Here is a 15,284-nt window from a genome sequence, read left to right as displayed (position 1 = left end):
AATCAAAATAACGACGACAGAAGACGGTAGCATGATACCCATTCTCTAACCTCTAGACAGGTTCGTTTTCAATACCATCTTCATGAATGAGTAACCTGGGACTCAGTAAAGTGGTTCTGAAAAGTGTAGTTCTAATGACTGTAAAAATCGTTCGTCAGTCGATTGTTTTGTCAGGGGAAGGTTATATTATGTGTGTATGAATAACGACAAAGAGACGGGCATGACTTTGCTGTGATCATGTAACATTACTTTTCTGGTCGTATTTTCATAAGATCACACTGGAACTCTACCTGCCTTGGGGGTGTAGCGTATTGCCAAGTTCTTTCGCAAAGGAACGTTTAGAATTTCTCACATTTTGTGAGTTGGTTCCAGCACAAAACCGACTGAACGGCTCAACTTATGACTGCCGTGTGAGGCTAGGATGCATAGTCAAACTGTTCACTTACTCAGTGTGTGTGTGTGTGTGTGTGTGTGTGTGTGTGTGTGTGTGTGTGTGTGTCAGTGTGTGTGTGTGTGTGTGTCAGTGTGTGCGTGCGTGTGTATGCGTGCGTACGTGTGTGTGTGTCTGTCTGTGTCTATCTCAGTGTTCATCAGTGTCTGTCTGTGCGCTCAGTGTACGTGTCACGAGTGCGCGAATGTCTGTCTGTCTGTCTGTCTGTCCGTCTGTATGTCCGATGTGTGTGTGTGAGTGTGTGTGTGTGTGTGTGTGTGTGTGTGTTAATGGTCAACATTCAAGTAGAGTTCAGCACTCAGTGACGTCCCCTGATCTCAGCGGACAACTGGGATGCCGTTTCAGCACCAGGTCGGAACTTAACTGACCGAACGAGTAAATAGCTAGCTGTAACTTATTCCCCAAAGCGTTGACCGCTACCTATCGCAGTACAGTCAATTTCCCTTCCGCTCACATAATTATGAGCCTCGGGAGAAAGACGTAAATGAGAGAGCAAGTGAACAAATGCGGTAATGGCGGACACCAAAATATGAACAACTCAAGTCTAATAATTATAGTCAGTTACTTCAGCAGCCCGTCTCGCGCGCATTTTCGTAATTCGACAGGGGAGATCATCAAATAAAGATTTAATGCCCTGACTGCTTTGGCGTAAAATGGTCTTACAAGTTGTTCAGGTGCATTTGTGGTAGTCTATTCGGTTGTTAACACACACAAGAAAGCACACACACACACACACACTCACACACACACACACACACACACACACACACACACACACACACACACACACACACACACACACACACACACACACACACACACACACTCACAGACGCGCGCGCAATGAAAAGTATTGCGAGTATATTGACCGTAATTAGCACTATCCAGAGAGGAACCCAGATTTTTTATTTTTTATTGCAGCTACAATTACTTGAAGTAACATCCAGAGATACGTTATCATCCGTCATCATTATGTGTCTGTTGTGTATATTATTCGTCCACTTTGAAGACCGATGGGTCTATTGGTAGAGCACTGGACTTGTGATCCTAGGATCACAGGTTCGAATCTTGGCCGGGATGGCCACGAGTTAACTTTATACTCACCGTATCCAGATCCCAGCCCCCTGTCACCACAGTGACACGTAAGAGACCTCGGTCATTCTGCCATAACTGCAGGTTGCTGATCACACCTAAACACGCACACACCTGGGTAAGGCCTAAAAAAAAATAGGTGTGGTTACGGTAACCCGACCTACCCTATTTTTAGGGGCCGACCCTATAACTTTTTAGTACATTTGTCAAAAAAACAAAAAACAAAAGAAAACGAGTGCAGAAAACGCAATGAAAGCGAAAGCGCCCGAGTCGCACACTTATTTCCCTGTCAAGTAGGTTAAATTTGTACACATTAGAAAAAAAAGTTTAAAAAAAATGATTGCCTACCTTCCTACCCTATTTTTTGGGGCTATGTTACCGTAACCACACCTTTTTTTTGTTGGCCTAACGCGACTCTAACTTGCTGATAGCTTCCCACTGGAAAGAAGCAACCCGAATTTCCTAGCATTGGGATTATGAAGTAAATAAAAATAAATTAAAGGCACAGTAAGCCTCCCGTAAACCATCACAGATACGGTCAGGCTTTTACACACAGTACTAACACCCTTTCATTTAAACACTCACCGATTGAGAACATCCTAGGTGCCCTCCGTAAAGAGCGAACAATTTTCAAAGAATTTATTTTTGCGTGGTTTATCTTACCCCTGAGCCATCGTGAACCCGTGTGATCCAGTTTCCCTTTTTCACAATGTCGTCGTCAGTTAGTCATTTGAATGCGACTCGATGTGAGCTTATCTACAATAGCACGTTTTTATGCACGAAACAAACGGCTGTGGTTCACAAGAACTCTAGCGATGGCTTTTGACTGTTGAGAGGAACGGCGATATGCATAAACCGTCGTCTGCTACGACCCTTGCGTGACCCTGCTTCCGGGCTTTTCTTTTTTCAAACTTTCACAACTTCGAATTGTAGATTACTGATCTTGTCTTGATGAAAAAAGAATTCTTTTATGATTAAAGAATATTTGTGTAACAAGCTGTCAATTTATTATTTAGATTTTAAAAGTTAGGTCTAGCGCAAAAACGCACCACGGTCCAAAAACATTCTGATAATCAGTCATCGATCCACGGCTATGGCCAGTTTACATCGATAGAATGAGACCCGAAGGGAAGTAACTCATTTTTGATCTGAGTTCAGGATGGGTCCAAAAAGTGTTCGAGACAATCTGCAAAATTAATTCTTTAAAAATTGCTCCCTCTTTACGTAGGGCACCTAGGATGTTCCCGTTTGATGAGCGTTCAAATGGAAGGGTGTTTGTACTGTGTGTAAAAGCCTGACAGTATCTGTGATGGTTTACGGGAGGCTTACTGTCCGGGCGTGATTTCCAGTATTGAATATTCATAAGAGCACCAAAACGAGGCGCCATTGTTGTAGAGGACCAAGTCCACGAAAATAAATTCTTTGAAAATTTCTCTCGCTCGACAGAAAGCAGCCAGGATGTTCCCGTTCGGTGAGCGTTCAAATGGAAGTATGCTTGTACTGTATGTAGACGCTCGGGGAGCTCTGTGGTGGTTTACGGGAGGCTTACTGTGCCTTTAAGTTCCAGTGAATGTTTTGTATTGTCTGTAATTAAACGTGTCATGCGCTTTCATTTCTAGTTTTGGGGTAGCTGATATGAGATTAAACGCATTCCAAATTGCGATGTTCAACACTTTATTTCATGGTACAGTCTAACACAATTCTCACAGAGTCGGCCCGGAAAGCTCCAATTCAGGCTGGCTGTCCAGGAAGTGACGTAGGCTGGCGATGTCACGTGGTCCGTAATAGCAACATCCGCCCAACCAGGTGGCGCCATGTTGAATCCACTCTGGAGCTTTTTCGTCAAGAGACGTTGTAGCGGGCGCTTCTCTGAAGGAAAAACCCCACAACAATTGCTTTTGAGTTTTTTCACATCTGGTAACACTCTCTGTAGATTTTAATTGCTTCTCCTATTAATTTGCTTAAAGCAAGCTTAAAAATGCGTTTTGAAACTGAATGGGGGAAAAAGAGTAGTTTGTTGTATGCAGACGCATTTATTCTTCTTTGGGGTAACCTTACAAAACCCATAAAAACTTGTTCATCTGAAACTTACTTTACTCTACTTTACTCTAATACAATGAAGTCTTCAGAAGGGTCCACAACATGTTTTTTTTTAAAGTGGTTTTTTTTTACATCAGTTTCTCATAAAGTTGTCATACACTTGAAAATATTTGAGTTAAAGTAAGAGATTTTTGGGGGTACAAGAAAATTAAAGGAACAAACGTAAACACCTGAATGAGCCATTCAAAATCTCAAGTGTGCGTGTGCGCGCGTGTGTGTGTGTGTGTGTCAAAAATAGAAAAAGCGCTTTATGGAGCTAAAACACATTGATTGAAGAGATAGGGGTACCTTGTGTGGGTTAATGTTTTCGAGTCGTGTTGTTTGTTTAAAAAATGTTTTTGTCTGTGTGGTTTGTTTGATGTAGAATGTTTGGTTGGGTAACTGGTTGTTTTTTTGTCTTTGTATTTCTTTCTTTTGTGTGTGTGTTTGGGGGGGGGGGGGATCGGTGGAATTGTTTTTGTTGGAGGAAAGGGGTGGATGGCGGGGAGATGGGGGGGGGGACACTCGACGCACACACAACAGTGGGCTTTTGAAATTGAGCATTCGAAAGGGGTATTTTGCGTCTCTCCTATAAAAAAGAAAAGGAAAAAGGGTATATTTGCCGGGTAGGGGTGGAGGCGGGGGAGGGCGGTGCTCCGGAACCCTGGCCCCCCGCCTAAATTCAGCCATGTACGCTTCACTTACCCAGACAGCCCCCCTTTGTTGGGTTTGACCAGTATGGGCACTTTGATGTCCAGATGTGACAGACTCTTCAGCAAGGGTGTGATGTAATTTGCGTTGGTGCAGTTGACGCCCACCGCTATGACGTTGTCAGATTGCAATGACGTACGTATTGCGTCACTCAGTTTCTCGCCGTGGCCGGTGTGAGCTTCGTCCTGTAATCATATCAGAGAGGGAGAAAACATCTTCGATCATCATCGTCACCGATGTCATTGTCGTCATCGTTGTAACTATCATATCATCATAATCAGCAGCAGCAGCATCGTCATCATCATCATCATCATCATCATCGTCATCATCATCATCGTCATCGTCATCGTCACTCTTTCTTGTTCCAGTTCTTCCAGCGATGTCTCTACCTTTGGGCGAAGTGCAAATGGAAAAGGTCTGGATTTTTTTGCGTTGGGTTTCACATGCAGTTTTGCCTTTGACTAAATGTAAAAAACAACAACCAACCACCAACCAACAACCAACCAACCAACCCACTAACTAACCAACCCACCAACCAACCAACCAACCAACCCACTAACTAACCAACCCACCAACCAACCCACTAACTAACCAACCCACCAACCAACCAACCCACTAACTAACCAACCAACCAACCAACCAACCCACTAAGTATAACCAACCCACCTTGCACTGGAAAGACACCCACGCGCGACTCTCCGGAAATGACTTGAGACTTTCCAAAATGGCCTCCGCCTCTTTGACCACCGGGATGGTCTCAACAGCCAGAATGTCCGGCTGTCCCTTCACGATGGCCGCCAGTCGTCTGCTGTGCCACTCCGTCAGCTCCTGGTCAACATTCGTTGTTATTGTGCACTATCAAACTCCTGGTCAACATTCGTTGTTATTGTGCACTATCACATTCATTTGTCGGTATTTCAGTTATTATTCGTTAGTTGTATTTTTTTTTTTTTTTTTTTTTTTACCAGAACATGACATTTTGCACAGATCGCGCTAGCGGTCGAGGTGAATACTGACTGTCGAGATCTGTGACAACTGTTATATTTCGGTCAAAAATACAAAACCTCAACCCCCTCGTACCTCCTCCCGCATCGACTCCGCTGACTGTTTTACCTACCGCCTCCCCCCCCCCCCCCCCCCCCACCACCACCACTTACTCTTAGGCCCCCCCAAAAAAGTCTGTTTACGGTAACATAGGCAAAATAAATAGGATCGGTAGGTCGGGATTTTTTTTTCTTCAAAAAAACATATTTTAAAGTTAATTTGCCAAAAAACAAAGACTTTTTTTTCTTCCAAAATGCCAAAAAAACGTCTAGGGTCGCCCGAAAAAAAAGGGTCGGTCGGGATTCCGTAAACAGACTTTTTTTTTGGCCTTAAGACCGTGTGGCTTTTTCATGTTTGCATATTATACAAAAACCTACATTTTTCTTTAATAACAACAAGTTTCTTATCGAGAAAAATACTTCAACACAGTGTATCTTTCAAATTTATTTTAAAATGGAAACCATTGCAAATAATAAACTCGCACGACGATTTCTTTACAATTTCAAAACTAGGCTGCAAACAACGTCAATGAAACGTTTCACCCGTCCTCCGTGAGCTGAGGTGTTGAAAAGCATTCAGAACAAAAAGGCTCAAAATGGAATTTCATTCACTTACATTTGTATTCAGTTCCCTTACGGCTTACATTTTCTTTCATTTAATTTCATTCATTCATCTGAAAAGTGTCCGAAAGACTGCTGTGTTGTTAACCAGAACTCAAGTACAAGTGAGTAAAATAAAGTTTAAGGTTTTACAATTTCCTGTCTGTCTGTCTTGTCTGTCTGTCTCTCTTTTTTTGTCTCTCTCTCCCTCTGTCTCTCTGTCTGTCTCTTTCTCTCTCTCTCTCTCTCTCTCTCTCTCTCTCTCTCTCTCTCTCTCTCTCTCTCTCTCTCTCTCTCGGCACCCTCTCTCTCTCTCTCTCTCTCTCTCTCTCTCTCTCTCTCTCTCTCTCTCTCTCTCTCTCTCTCTCTCTCTCTCTCAAGCTTCAAAGTTTTCCCTATGAAAAATATTGACTTTCCACGCGGGGAACTTGCTCTCAAGTAGAGAAGAAAGAGAGTACAGACATTTAATTATCACACCACAGTAAGGTTACATTAATATCTTTCGCGCGCACACACACACACACACACACACACACACACACACACACACACACACACGTCAAAAGGCCTAAAACGAAAGCGCACTGTGACGTAATACCTGTGATGTCATCTTCTCTGCGTATTTCCCATGGTACTCTGACATGTCACAAAGGGTGGCGCCATACGGTCCTACACTTCCGGCAACCCAGCATTTGCGACCTGAAAATTAGACTTTGTCCATATAATGATTGCAAACAGCATGACAAACCGATGCAGGTAAAATGAACCTTTCGGTTGGAAAAGAGAGAGAGAGAGAGAGTGTGTGTGTGTATGTGTGTAAGTGTGTGTGTGTGTGTGTGTGTGTGTGTGTGTGTGTGTGTGTGTGTGTGTGTGTGTGTCTCAGGACGGACGGACAGACAGAAAGGGGGGAGAGAGAGAGAGAGAGAGAGAGAGAGAGAGAGAGAGAGAGGCAGAGACAGAGAGAGAGACAGGGACAGAGAGAGAGAGAGAAATCTGAATGTTTTGATGAGTAGGCCTTGGGCCCTTTTCATGGAGATGAGCACATCTCAAGCACCAGCATACAAATGCACATAGTAAACAAAAACAAGAACATCCTACTAGTATCGCCCTGTTTCGTTTACGGATTATGGATTACGAATGGAAAGCGCCTTCATGACAAATGTAGAAAAACGTAGCAATAGCGGCTTACTAGTGTTTGAAAACAGCATGGTTAATATAAACAATGATGGGATTCTAGTGTATTTTCGTGGAATATAATATTCTCTTAACTCAGCATATTTAGGGCATACTAAAACAAAGTGGACTTTATCTTCAACACTGCCACAACAAAATGGACAAGATAAATCAGCGGAGGTTGCATTTAAATTAAAGCGAAATCGATGCACTTTCAGAGGAGATACTCCCAATCTGAGTCTAATCAGAAGATTTCTAGCTTTAATATGTTTCAAATCACTTAAATAGTTGGATAATGTTAGGGTTGATTTGAAGGTTCTGTACAGAGAGAAACGTTCACTTCCTAGTACATTTTCAAGCCAGGTTTGCTTATAGGATGAAATAAGTGTTTCTTTAAATGCTGTTAGGAACGCCCTCTCATCGCCAACACCTTGGTTTTCCCATACTTCATCAAAACCGTACATGTACAGAGTGTAACAGATCGAGGAGGCCCATGTTTTCTTATTTTGTTCATGGAGATATTTCAGCATTTTATACGCCTTGCTCGGAAGGCGATGATGTGGCATCCTCAATATACGTAGCCAAAAACGAATGCATTTAACAAAGCTGTTTATAAACAAGGGGTACCTTCCCGTTTCTCCATAGACCATAGCATTTGGTGTTCTCATACTCGTATTCAAAAAACGTTTAAGTGCGAATAAATGAACTCTCTCTATAGGTGTATGGTCTGCTTCAACCCCCCAAACTTCGGCACCATATGACAGCATCGGTTGAATCTGTGCGTCGAAAAGCTTGAAGAAAATAGCTGGAGATCTGTCACACAGTTGCCATAAACATTTTAAAATACCTATGACTCCCTTTTTCCCTTTTGCAGCAAAATCATTAAGAGTGTGAGAGAAGGACGGGCGTGTAGACAACCATACTCCTAAATACTTATACATGTTCAAAACGCTCATAGGATGTCCACCATATATATATATATATATATATATATATAGAGAGAGAGAGAGAGAGAGAGAGAGAGAGAGAGAGACAGACAGACAGACAGACAGACAGACAGACAGACAGACAGACAGAGGGGAGGGGGGAGACAGAGACTGTCAGACAGGGACAAAGAGAAAACAAAGAATGTTCTTGCCTGATTCGCTCTGCATTTGGTGACGTGCTTGCTTTGCAAGATTGATTCCCTCCGTGACGACATCTGCAGCCTCTGATTGCGTCATTCCGAACTTTTTGACGTAACCCTCAATTGACGCTTGGTACGTGGCAGTCACAACGATGTCTGCACCGCTGCGGTAAAACCTGTATTGTCAAAGTGTAACATTTTGGTGAGGGTATTTTGAAGCATTTGTTGTAAGATCACCCCACACCATTTTTACATTTAGTCAAGTTTTGACTAAAGTGTTTTAACATAGAGGGGGAATCGAGACGAGGGTCGTGGTGTATGTGTGTGTGTGTGTCTGTCTGTGCGTGTGTGTGTGTAGAGCGATTCAGACCAAACTACTGGACCGATCTTTATACAATTTTACATGAGAGTTCCTGGGAATGATATCCCCGGACGTTTTTTTTCTTTTTTTTCGATAAATACCTTTGATGACGCCATATCCGGCTTTTTGTAAAAGTTGAGGCGGCACTGTCACACCCTCATTTTTTAATCAAATTTGAAAATTTGGCCAAGCAATCTTCGATGAAGGCCGGACTTCGGTATTGCATTTCAGCTTGGTGGCTTAAAACTCTAAAATTTTTAATAAATTTTTTTTTATAAAACGATCCAAATTTACGTTCATCTTATTCTTCATCATTTTCTGATTCCAAAAACATATAAATATGTTATATTTGGATTAAAAACAAGCTCTGAAAAAAATTAAAAATATAAAAATTATGATCAAAATTAAATTTTCGAAATCAATTTAAAAACAATTTCATCTTATTCCTTGTCGGTTCCTGATTCCAAAAACATATAGATATGATATGTTTGGATTAAAAACACGCTCAGAAAGTTAAAACGAAGATAGGTACAGGAAAGCGTGCTATCCTTCTCAGCGCAACTAGCCTACTACCCCGCTCTTCTTGTCAATTTCACTGCCTTTGCCACGAGCGGTGGACTGACGATGCTACGAGTATACGGTCTTGCGAAAAAATTGCATTGCGTTCGACAGCTTGACTAATGTTGTATTTTCGCCTTACGCCACTTTTTTTTTTTTTTAATAGAAAAAAATAAAGAAAGACAGAGAGAGAGAGAGAGAGAGAGAGAGAGAGAGAGAGAGAGAGAGAGAGAGAGAGAGAGAGAGAGAGAGAGAGAGTGAGTATGTGTGTGTGTGTGGATGTGTGACTGTGACTGTGTGTGTGTGTGTGTGACTTTGTGCGTGTGTGTGTGTGTGTGTGTATGTGTGTGTGCGTGCGTGCGTGCGTGCGTGCGTGCGTGCGTGCCAGTGCGTGCGTGCGTGCGTGCGCGCGCGTGTGTGTGTGTGTGTCTGTGTGTCTGTGTGCCTGTGTGTATGTCTGTCTGCGTACGCGCGCATGTGTGCAAGTACAGTGCATGTGTGCTTGTTAGTGCAGTACTAAACAGAATGATCAATTGACAGACTGACGGCTTGACATTTCTGTAAGGCCGGTGAACCTCACAAGCAAACACTGATGATGTCATTCTACAGTTTCACTCACTGTTTATGGAGATCCACAATAGCCTGTGGTTGAGTTTTAACGAGCAAAGCCGACCAAAGAGGATCTTTCTGGGGGAAAAAAAGAAACAAAATTAATAAGAAATTTAAAATCGAAAAAAAAGACTGTTGGTGAGAAAGAAAAAAAACACGAACACATATTTTTAAAAAAGCTTTATCCTACATACGCCGAGAGAGACACTCGTGAAATAATAATCGTTCAAACCGTCCACACGTGTGTATATCATGTAAATGAGGTCATGTCAAGCAAGTCTGGCAGGGACCTGTTTTCATGTTTTTTTCACTGCTTATGATGCCAAAATCACCGAGACAAACGTCATTATAGACAAAAAAAATTGCGCTCGCTAATTACCCTCGATGAATTTTTAGAACTAACACGTCACGTCACACTTTTAGAGTGACGTTTCTTTGCTTTGACGTAATAGATTGCACGATGCTTTGGAAGAGATCGAGGTTCCAAAACAAGCGTCTTCTTTTTCGCTGCCTCGACTGCAGGACATTTTCAGTTAAATACACGTAAGTACAGTATGTAGGATAAACAGAATACTACATGGCTTGCTGTGTTGTACCGGATTTACACTCGTTTCTTTTTCAAATAGTGAACACCTCGCTTTCGCTCGCAGTTTAATATTTAATTAAAAAACAACAACGTGTAAATCTGGTACGACACAGCAAGCCATGTAGTATTAATCTCTATGTACTCACAAAAACAGTCACTTGACAGCAACTTCAACGTCAAATTGTCGCCCGGCATCGGAGGACACAAATAAAAAGTGAACCGAAAAGCAAAAGTAAAAGCAGAGACCCAGAAAAAGAATCAAATAGTCAAAGGAGATGGATTCAGATCCAACTGTCTTGGTGAGTACAGATTTCTTTTGGTTTTTTTTACATAAAAAAAGTTTATGAGTTCAGTGACTACTATAGAAACACAAATTTATTTCCGAGTCGGAGTTGACCGTCGCTCGGTTTGATATGCCGGAACTGGGTAACTGTGGTTGTAAGATTTGTCAGCTATTTTATCCTCAGATAGGTAAAATCAAAACTCAAAGAAATTATGATAATTCAATAATTCTGGTCGGACACTTTTTTTGTTAAAAACTTAAACTAAAACAGTAGAAGGCTAGGCCGAGGTGCACGAACCGAAACTGAGTGGGTGCCACCCAAACGGGAGAGAACAAACCGCGAGGTCTGATTAGTTGAAATCACAACAAATCTCAATTTCAAACAGTCCAACACCGCGGCTGGCTCCCAAACAGTTGGTAACTTTCTCGTGCACATCGGCTTGGGTGACCGCCATGGTTGGCGGCGGCGGAGCCGTGGGACTCTGGGTGCGCAGACTGCGGCCGGGTTGCAGATGGAAAAGATAAAACAAACAGACAATTTTGTAATATTGCCTGGATGGGTATGCTAGATCCTTAGATAAAGAATGTTACGACGTTAAAAGTATAATGAACAAAATTTATCACTTACTTCTATTTCCTTATGGCCAGCTTCTACGAGTGAGAAACCACTTCCACCATCAAGAACGACAACCTTCGTTTTCGCGGCCATTTTAGGTGGCACGGGTTTGTTCCCTTGAATAAGTTGCTCGATGACTTCTTGAGACCAAAATTGTATGCAGCGCTACTTGAAGAAAAGAAGAAGAAAAAGACTTGATTATTATTTGAATTAGTATTACTGTGTATTAATCTACCGTGCCAAAGACCAAGTATTGATTAAACCCAGAGAAGAAGGAACATTTTTCGGAGCTTTAGATACTGCACACTTAATTCCACCTGAGAAATCAGATGGCACCATAGCTCAGTTGGTTAGAGCGTCTGCCTAGTAAGCAGAAGGTCGATGGTTCGAATCCGTCTGGCGCCTAACTTTTTTTTTTTTTTTTCGTTCTTGTTGTTGCTCAGTCACTGTACGTGTACTGATGATCCTAGAAATTATATTTCCAAGTTAAGACAGTTTCCAGCAGCCTCATACAAAAACACCACCATTATTAATTTTTCTGCTTCTGTAGGTCCTGTAATGTTCCCATGCAGTGCTCAATTTCTCGCTCAAACTTAAGTTTTTTTCCCCCTGACACAGACACAATAAGTGAATAACACTAACTGGTGCACACGTGAATAAAAGTGCTCCCCCAAACACATATTCAAACTGATCTTCATAAATTAACCATCCCCCATTATCACCCGCTCAAGATCCAATATGCATATTTCCAATTGCTACTGGCTTCCTGCAAAGTTTGAGTACACATTTTGTTTAAAAGAAAACTTGCAGTAGTTACTTTGGTGCAATTTCTTAAAGTTTGAAATTGGTAGAGTTACTTTTTATGCTAAGGAGGGGGGGGGGGGGGCGGAGTTAGATCAATTTGAACTGCTTGGTATTATTAGTTTGACCACAAAACGACTCTGGCTAAGTCAAACTAAGAACTTCAGTAAAAGTGGGAGAGTTTGGGAATAAAGGGTAATCTCGCATTTTTTAAACTTTTTTTTTTCATCTTAGTTGTTACCCATCATCTTTTTCTCCAGTTCATGACTGTAAAAACTTATTTTAGTCCAAAATTCCAATATATACCCCTTTTTACATTTAGTGAAGTTTTGACTAAATGTTGTAACATAGAGGGGGAATCGAGACGAGGGTGGTGGTGTATGTGTGTGTGTGTGTGTGTCTGTCTGTGCATGGGTGTGTGTGTAGAGCGATTCAGACTAAACTACTGGACCGATCTTTATGAAATTTGACATGAGAGTTCCTGGGTATGATATCCCCGGACTTTTTTGTTCATTTTTTTGATAAATGTCTTTGATGACGTCATATCCGGCTTTTTGTAAAAGTTGAGGTGGCACTGTCACACCCTCATTTTTTAATCAAATTGATTGAAATTTTGGCCAAGCAATCTTCGACGAAGGCCGGACTTCAGTATTGCATTTCAGCTTGGTGGCTTCAAAACTAATTGATGAGTTTGGTCATTAAAAATCGGAAACTTGTAATTAAAATTATTTTTTTATTAAACGATCCAAAAACAATTTCATCTAATTCTTCGTCATTTTCTGATTCCAAAAACATATGCATATGTTATATTTGGATTACAAACAAGCTCTGAAAATTAAAAATATGAAAATTATGATTAAAATTAATTTTCCGAAATCGATTTAAAAACAATTTCATCTTATTCCTTGTCAGTCCCTGATTCCAAAAACATATAGATATGATATGTTTGAATTAAAAACAAACTCAGTAAGCTAAAAAGAATAGACATACAGAAAAGCGTGTTATCCTGCTCAGCGCGACCACTACCGCACTATTCTGCATGGCTTGTCGATTTCACTGCCTTTGCCACGAGCAGTGGACTGACGAAACTACGAGTATGTGGTCTTGGTGAAAAAAGCAGTGCGTTCAGTTTCATTCTGTGAGTTCGACAGCTTGACTAAATGTTGTTATTTTGCCTTACGCGACTTGTTATTACTCCTCTGGTGTCACAAATGATCAGAATGAGTGTCTTGTCTAACAGAGGTATCAGTGCTTGGATGACTCTGTTGCAAATGTATTCAGCAATTGTAGAGAAATGACAGATTTTGTCACCAAGAACTTTTTGAATGTCTTATAAATAAGTTTTAGAATACTTCTTCATCTTCTTCTGCGTTCATAGGCTGAAACTCCCACGTACACTCGTTTTTTTGCACGAGTGGGGGTATTTTTTTTACGTGTATGACCGTTTTTACCCTACCATTTAGGCAGCCATATGCCGCTTTCGGGGGATGCATATGCTTGGTATTTTCCTGTTTCTATAACCTACCGAACTCTAACATTGATTACAGGATCTTTTCCGTGCGCACTTGGTCTTGTGCTTGCATGTACACACGAATGGGGGATAAGGCACTAGCAGGTCTGCACATAAGTTGACCTGGGAGATCGGAAAAATCTCCACCCTTAACCCACCAGGCAGCCGCGGCCAGGATTCGAACTCACGACCATCCGATTAGGAGGCAGACGTCTTACCACTGCGCCACTTCGCCCGTCTTTTTATAATACTTATTCATCTTCCACCTTCAACTGACAACTAAAAGAAAACTCAAGAGATTATCAGATATTTTTGAAATTGTATGTACTGGTAAAAATCAAGAATAAATGTTGCCTCAATTAGAGAGTTTGCATGTATTAACAAAAATACATGCAGACATTGGCTTGGTTTTGTGTGATATTTTCAACTCTAAATCCAGGTTTCCCAATAATTTATTGCTTCGTTTCCGGCCGATTTATGTGGAGCACGTGATGCGCACAAAAAATATTTTCGGTCTAGAAGTGTCGTCTGAGCAATGATCGCGGCGGCTTTCTTGACCGCCAAGGACGACCACGCACGTTGTGAGACGTCATTCGTTGGCCCTCAAATAAGAGAACCTTGAAAACAATTTCATATCAGATAACATACGTTCCCCGGGGTCAGGCTATCTCCAATTAGGTGGCGGGGCGACCATCCCCAACCCGGCGGGTCCCCAGGTGGCGGATAGGGGGTGTCCCTTAGATATAAGGGATTGCAGCGATATAAGTCGGGCTTGCCCGGACGAATAAGCTGTCCTGGACCAACTGGCGGTGTTCCTATCAGAGCGGGGTGGTTAACAGGTGGCACTGTTGACTAGTAAATACCCTATGTGCTCATACGGGTTCATCACGCGGGTAAGAGGCGCGTTAAAACCCCTGCTACCTGTGCTCCCAGGTAAGGTCCCTGACCAGGAGCTAAGGGTGGGGTAACCCCGACAGAAACCTCTAGTGCTGAAGTCGGCGGTACTGAGCGAGACAGCGCACTTTAACGGATCACAGTACCACGCACACCATCGCCATGAATACACACATACGTTCCTTTGGAGAATACACTACAGAAAATCAAAAATAACCTTTGTTGATTTCTGTCATTGTAGTAAATAAAACAACTTTTCACAGTTATCAGCCTTTATCTTTTTTAACCAAGACAACCCAAAAAATGTAAAAAGGCACCAGAGGGATTCGAACCCTCGGCCTTCTGCTTACTAGGCAGACGCTCTAACCAACTGAGCTATGGCGCCGGATGCCCGGGGAAAACACTTTAGAGAATATAATCCAAACACCAATTTTAGCAACATTAACTAAATTAACTCTATTGATGATATAATTTGCGAGAATGCAAATTAGACATAATTAAACAGTTTAATTCGTCCGTACTCGCGCCCTAAGGTCGAAACATCTTTCCCATGCGCTTACCCGCAATGGAGACAACGTCAACGTGGTCTCCGAAAAACGATTGCTGCAATCTACACAGTGTGACCACATGTGACCATAGTGCATTGACAACTAGACTAATGAAAGATGCTCCTCTTCGTCTATTCGTAACAGAACAAAGACTGGGCAGTCCTATCGTATTTGTTGAACAACCTAAGCATACACATGTATGCATACCATGTTGTGAACTTTGCGCTTCAGGGGAGGTAACGG

General features: G+C 41.9%; 1 protein-coding gene and 2 non-coding genes across 5 annotated transcripts; 1 reads left to right on the top strand and 2 right to left on the bottom strand.

Moving 5' to 3' along the window:
- Positions 1-1,348: 1,348 nt before the first annotated feature.
- On the bottom strand, positions 1,349-15,276 carry LOC138983817 (homocysteine S-methyltransferase YbgG-like). Of its 3 annotated transcripts, none has more exons than XM_070357148.1 (8): positions 15,054-15,276; positions 11,301-11,453; positions 9,814-9,881; positions 8,288-8,451; positions 6,575-6,675; positions 5,000-5,161; positions 4,328-4,518; positions 1,349-3,412 (listed from the first exon to the last, which is right to left on the bottom strand). In XM_070357148.1, the coding sequence occupies exons 1-8, from the start codon at positions 15,135-15,137 to the stop codon at positions 3,247-3,249; spliced, it is 1,089 nt and encodes a 362-aa protein (XP_070213249.1). In that variant the 5' UTR covers positions 15,138-15,276; the 3' UTR covers positions 1,349-3,246. The 3 variants fall into 3 exon arrangements, with proteins under 3 accessions (XP_070213249.1, XP_070213251.1, XP_070213250.1); XM_070357150.1 differs by having other exon boundaries at positions 11,301-11,456; positions 15,054-15,259; XM_070357149.1 differs by lacking the exon at positions 11,301-11,453.
- Trnat-agu (transfer RNA threonine (anticodon AGU)) lies at positions 11,620-11,693 on the top strand. The gene has a single exon. It is a non-coding gene; the product is annotated as a tRNA-Thr (tRNA).
- Positions 14,805-14,878, bottom strand: Trnat-agu (transfer RNA threonine (anticodon AGU)). Its single transcript has one exon. It is a non-coding gene; the product is annotated as a tRNA-Thr (tRNA).
- Positions 15,277-15,284: the final 8 nt, after the last annotated feature.

Source organism: Littorina saxatilis, linkage group LG13, assembly GCF_037325665.1.
Source record: "Littorina saxatilis isolate snail1 linkage group LG13, US_GU_Lsax_2.0, whole genome shotgun sequence".
Lineage (NCBI taxonomy): Eukaryota > Metazoa > Mollusca > Gastropoda > Littorinimorpha > Littorinidae > Littorina > Littorina saxatilis.
Note: the sequence above shows the minus strand (reverse complement) of the source record. Positions and strands in the feature narration are given on the sequence as shown.

Excerpts from the sequence above, each read along its gene's own strand:
- LOC138983817 (XM_070357148.1), bottom strand. The coding sequence starts at position 15,137 with ATGCACTATGGTCACATGTGGTCACACTGTGTAGATTGCAGCAATCGT. Across the intron at positions 11,454-15,053 it reads TGACGTTGTCTCCATTGCGG|CGCTGCATACAATTTTGGTC; the intron begins GTAAGCGCATGG and ends TTCTTCAAGTAG. Across the intron at positions 4,519-4,999 it reads GGGTGTCTTTCCAGTGCAAG|GACGAAGCTCACACCGGCCA; the intron begins GTGGGTTGGTTA and ends ATATGATTACAG.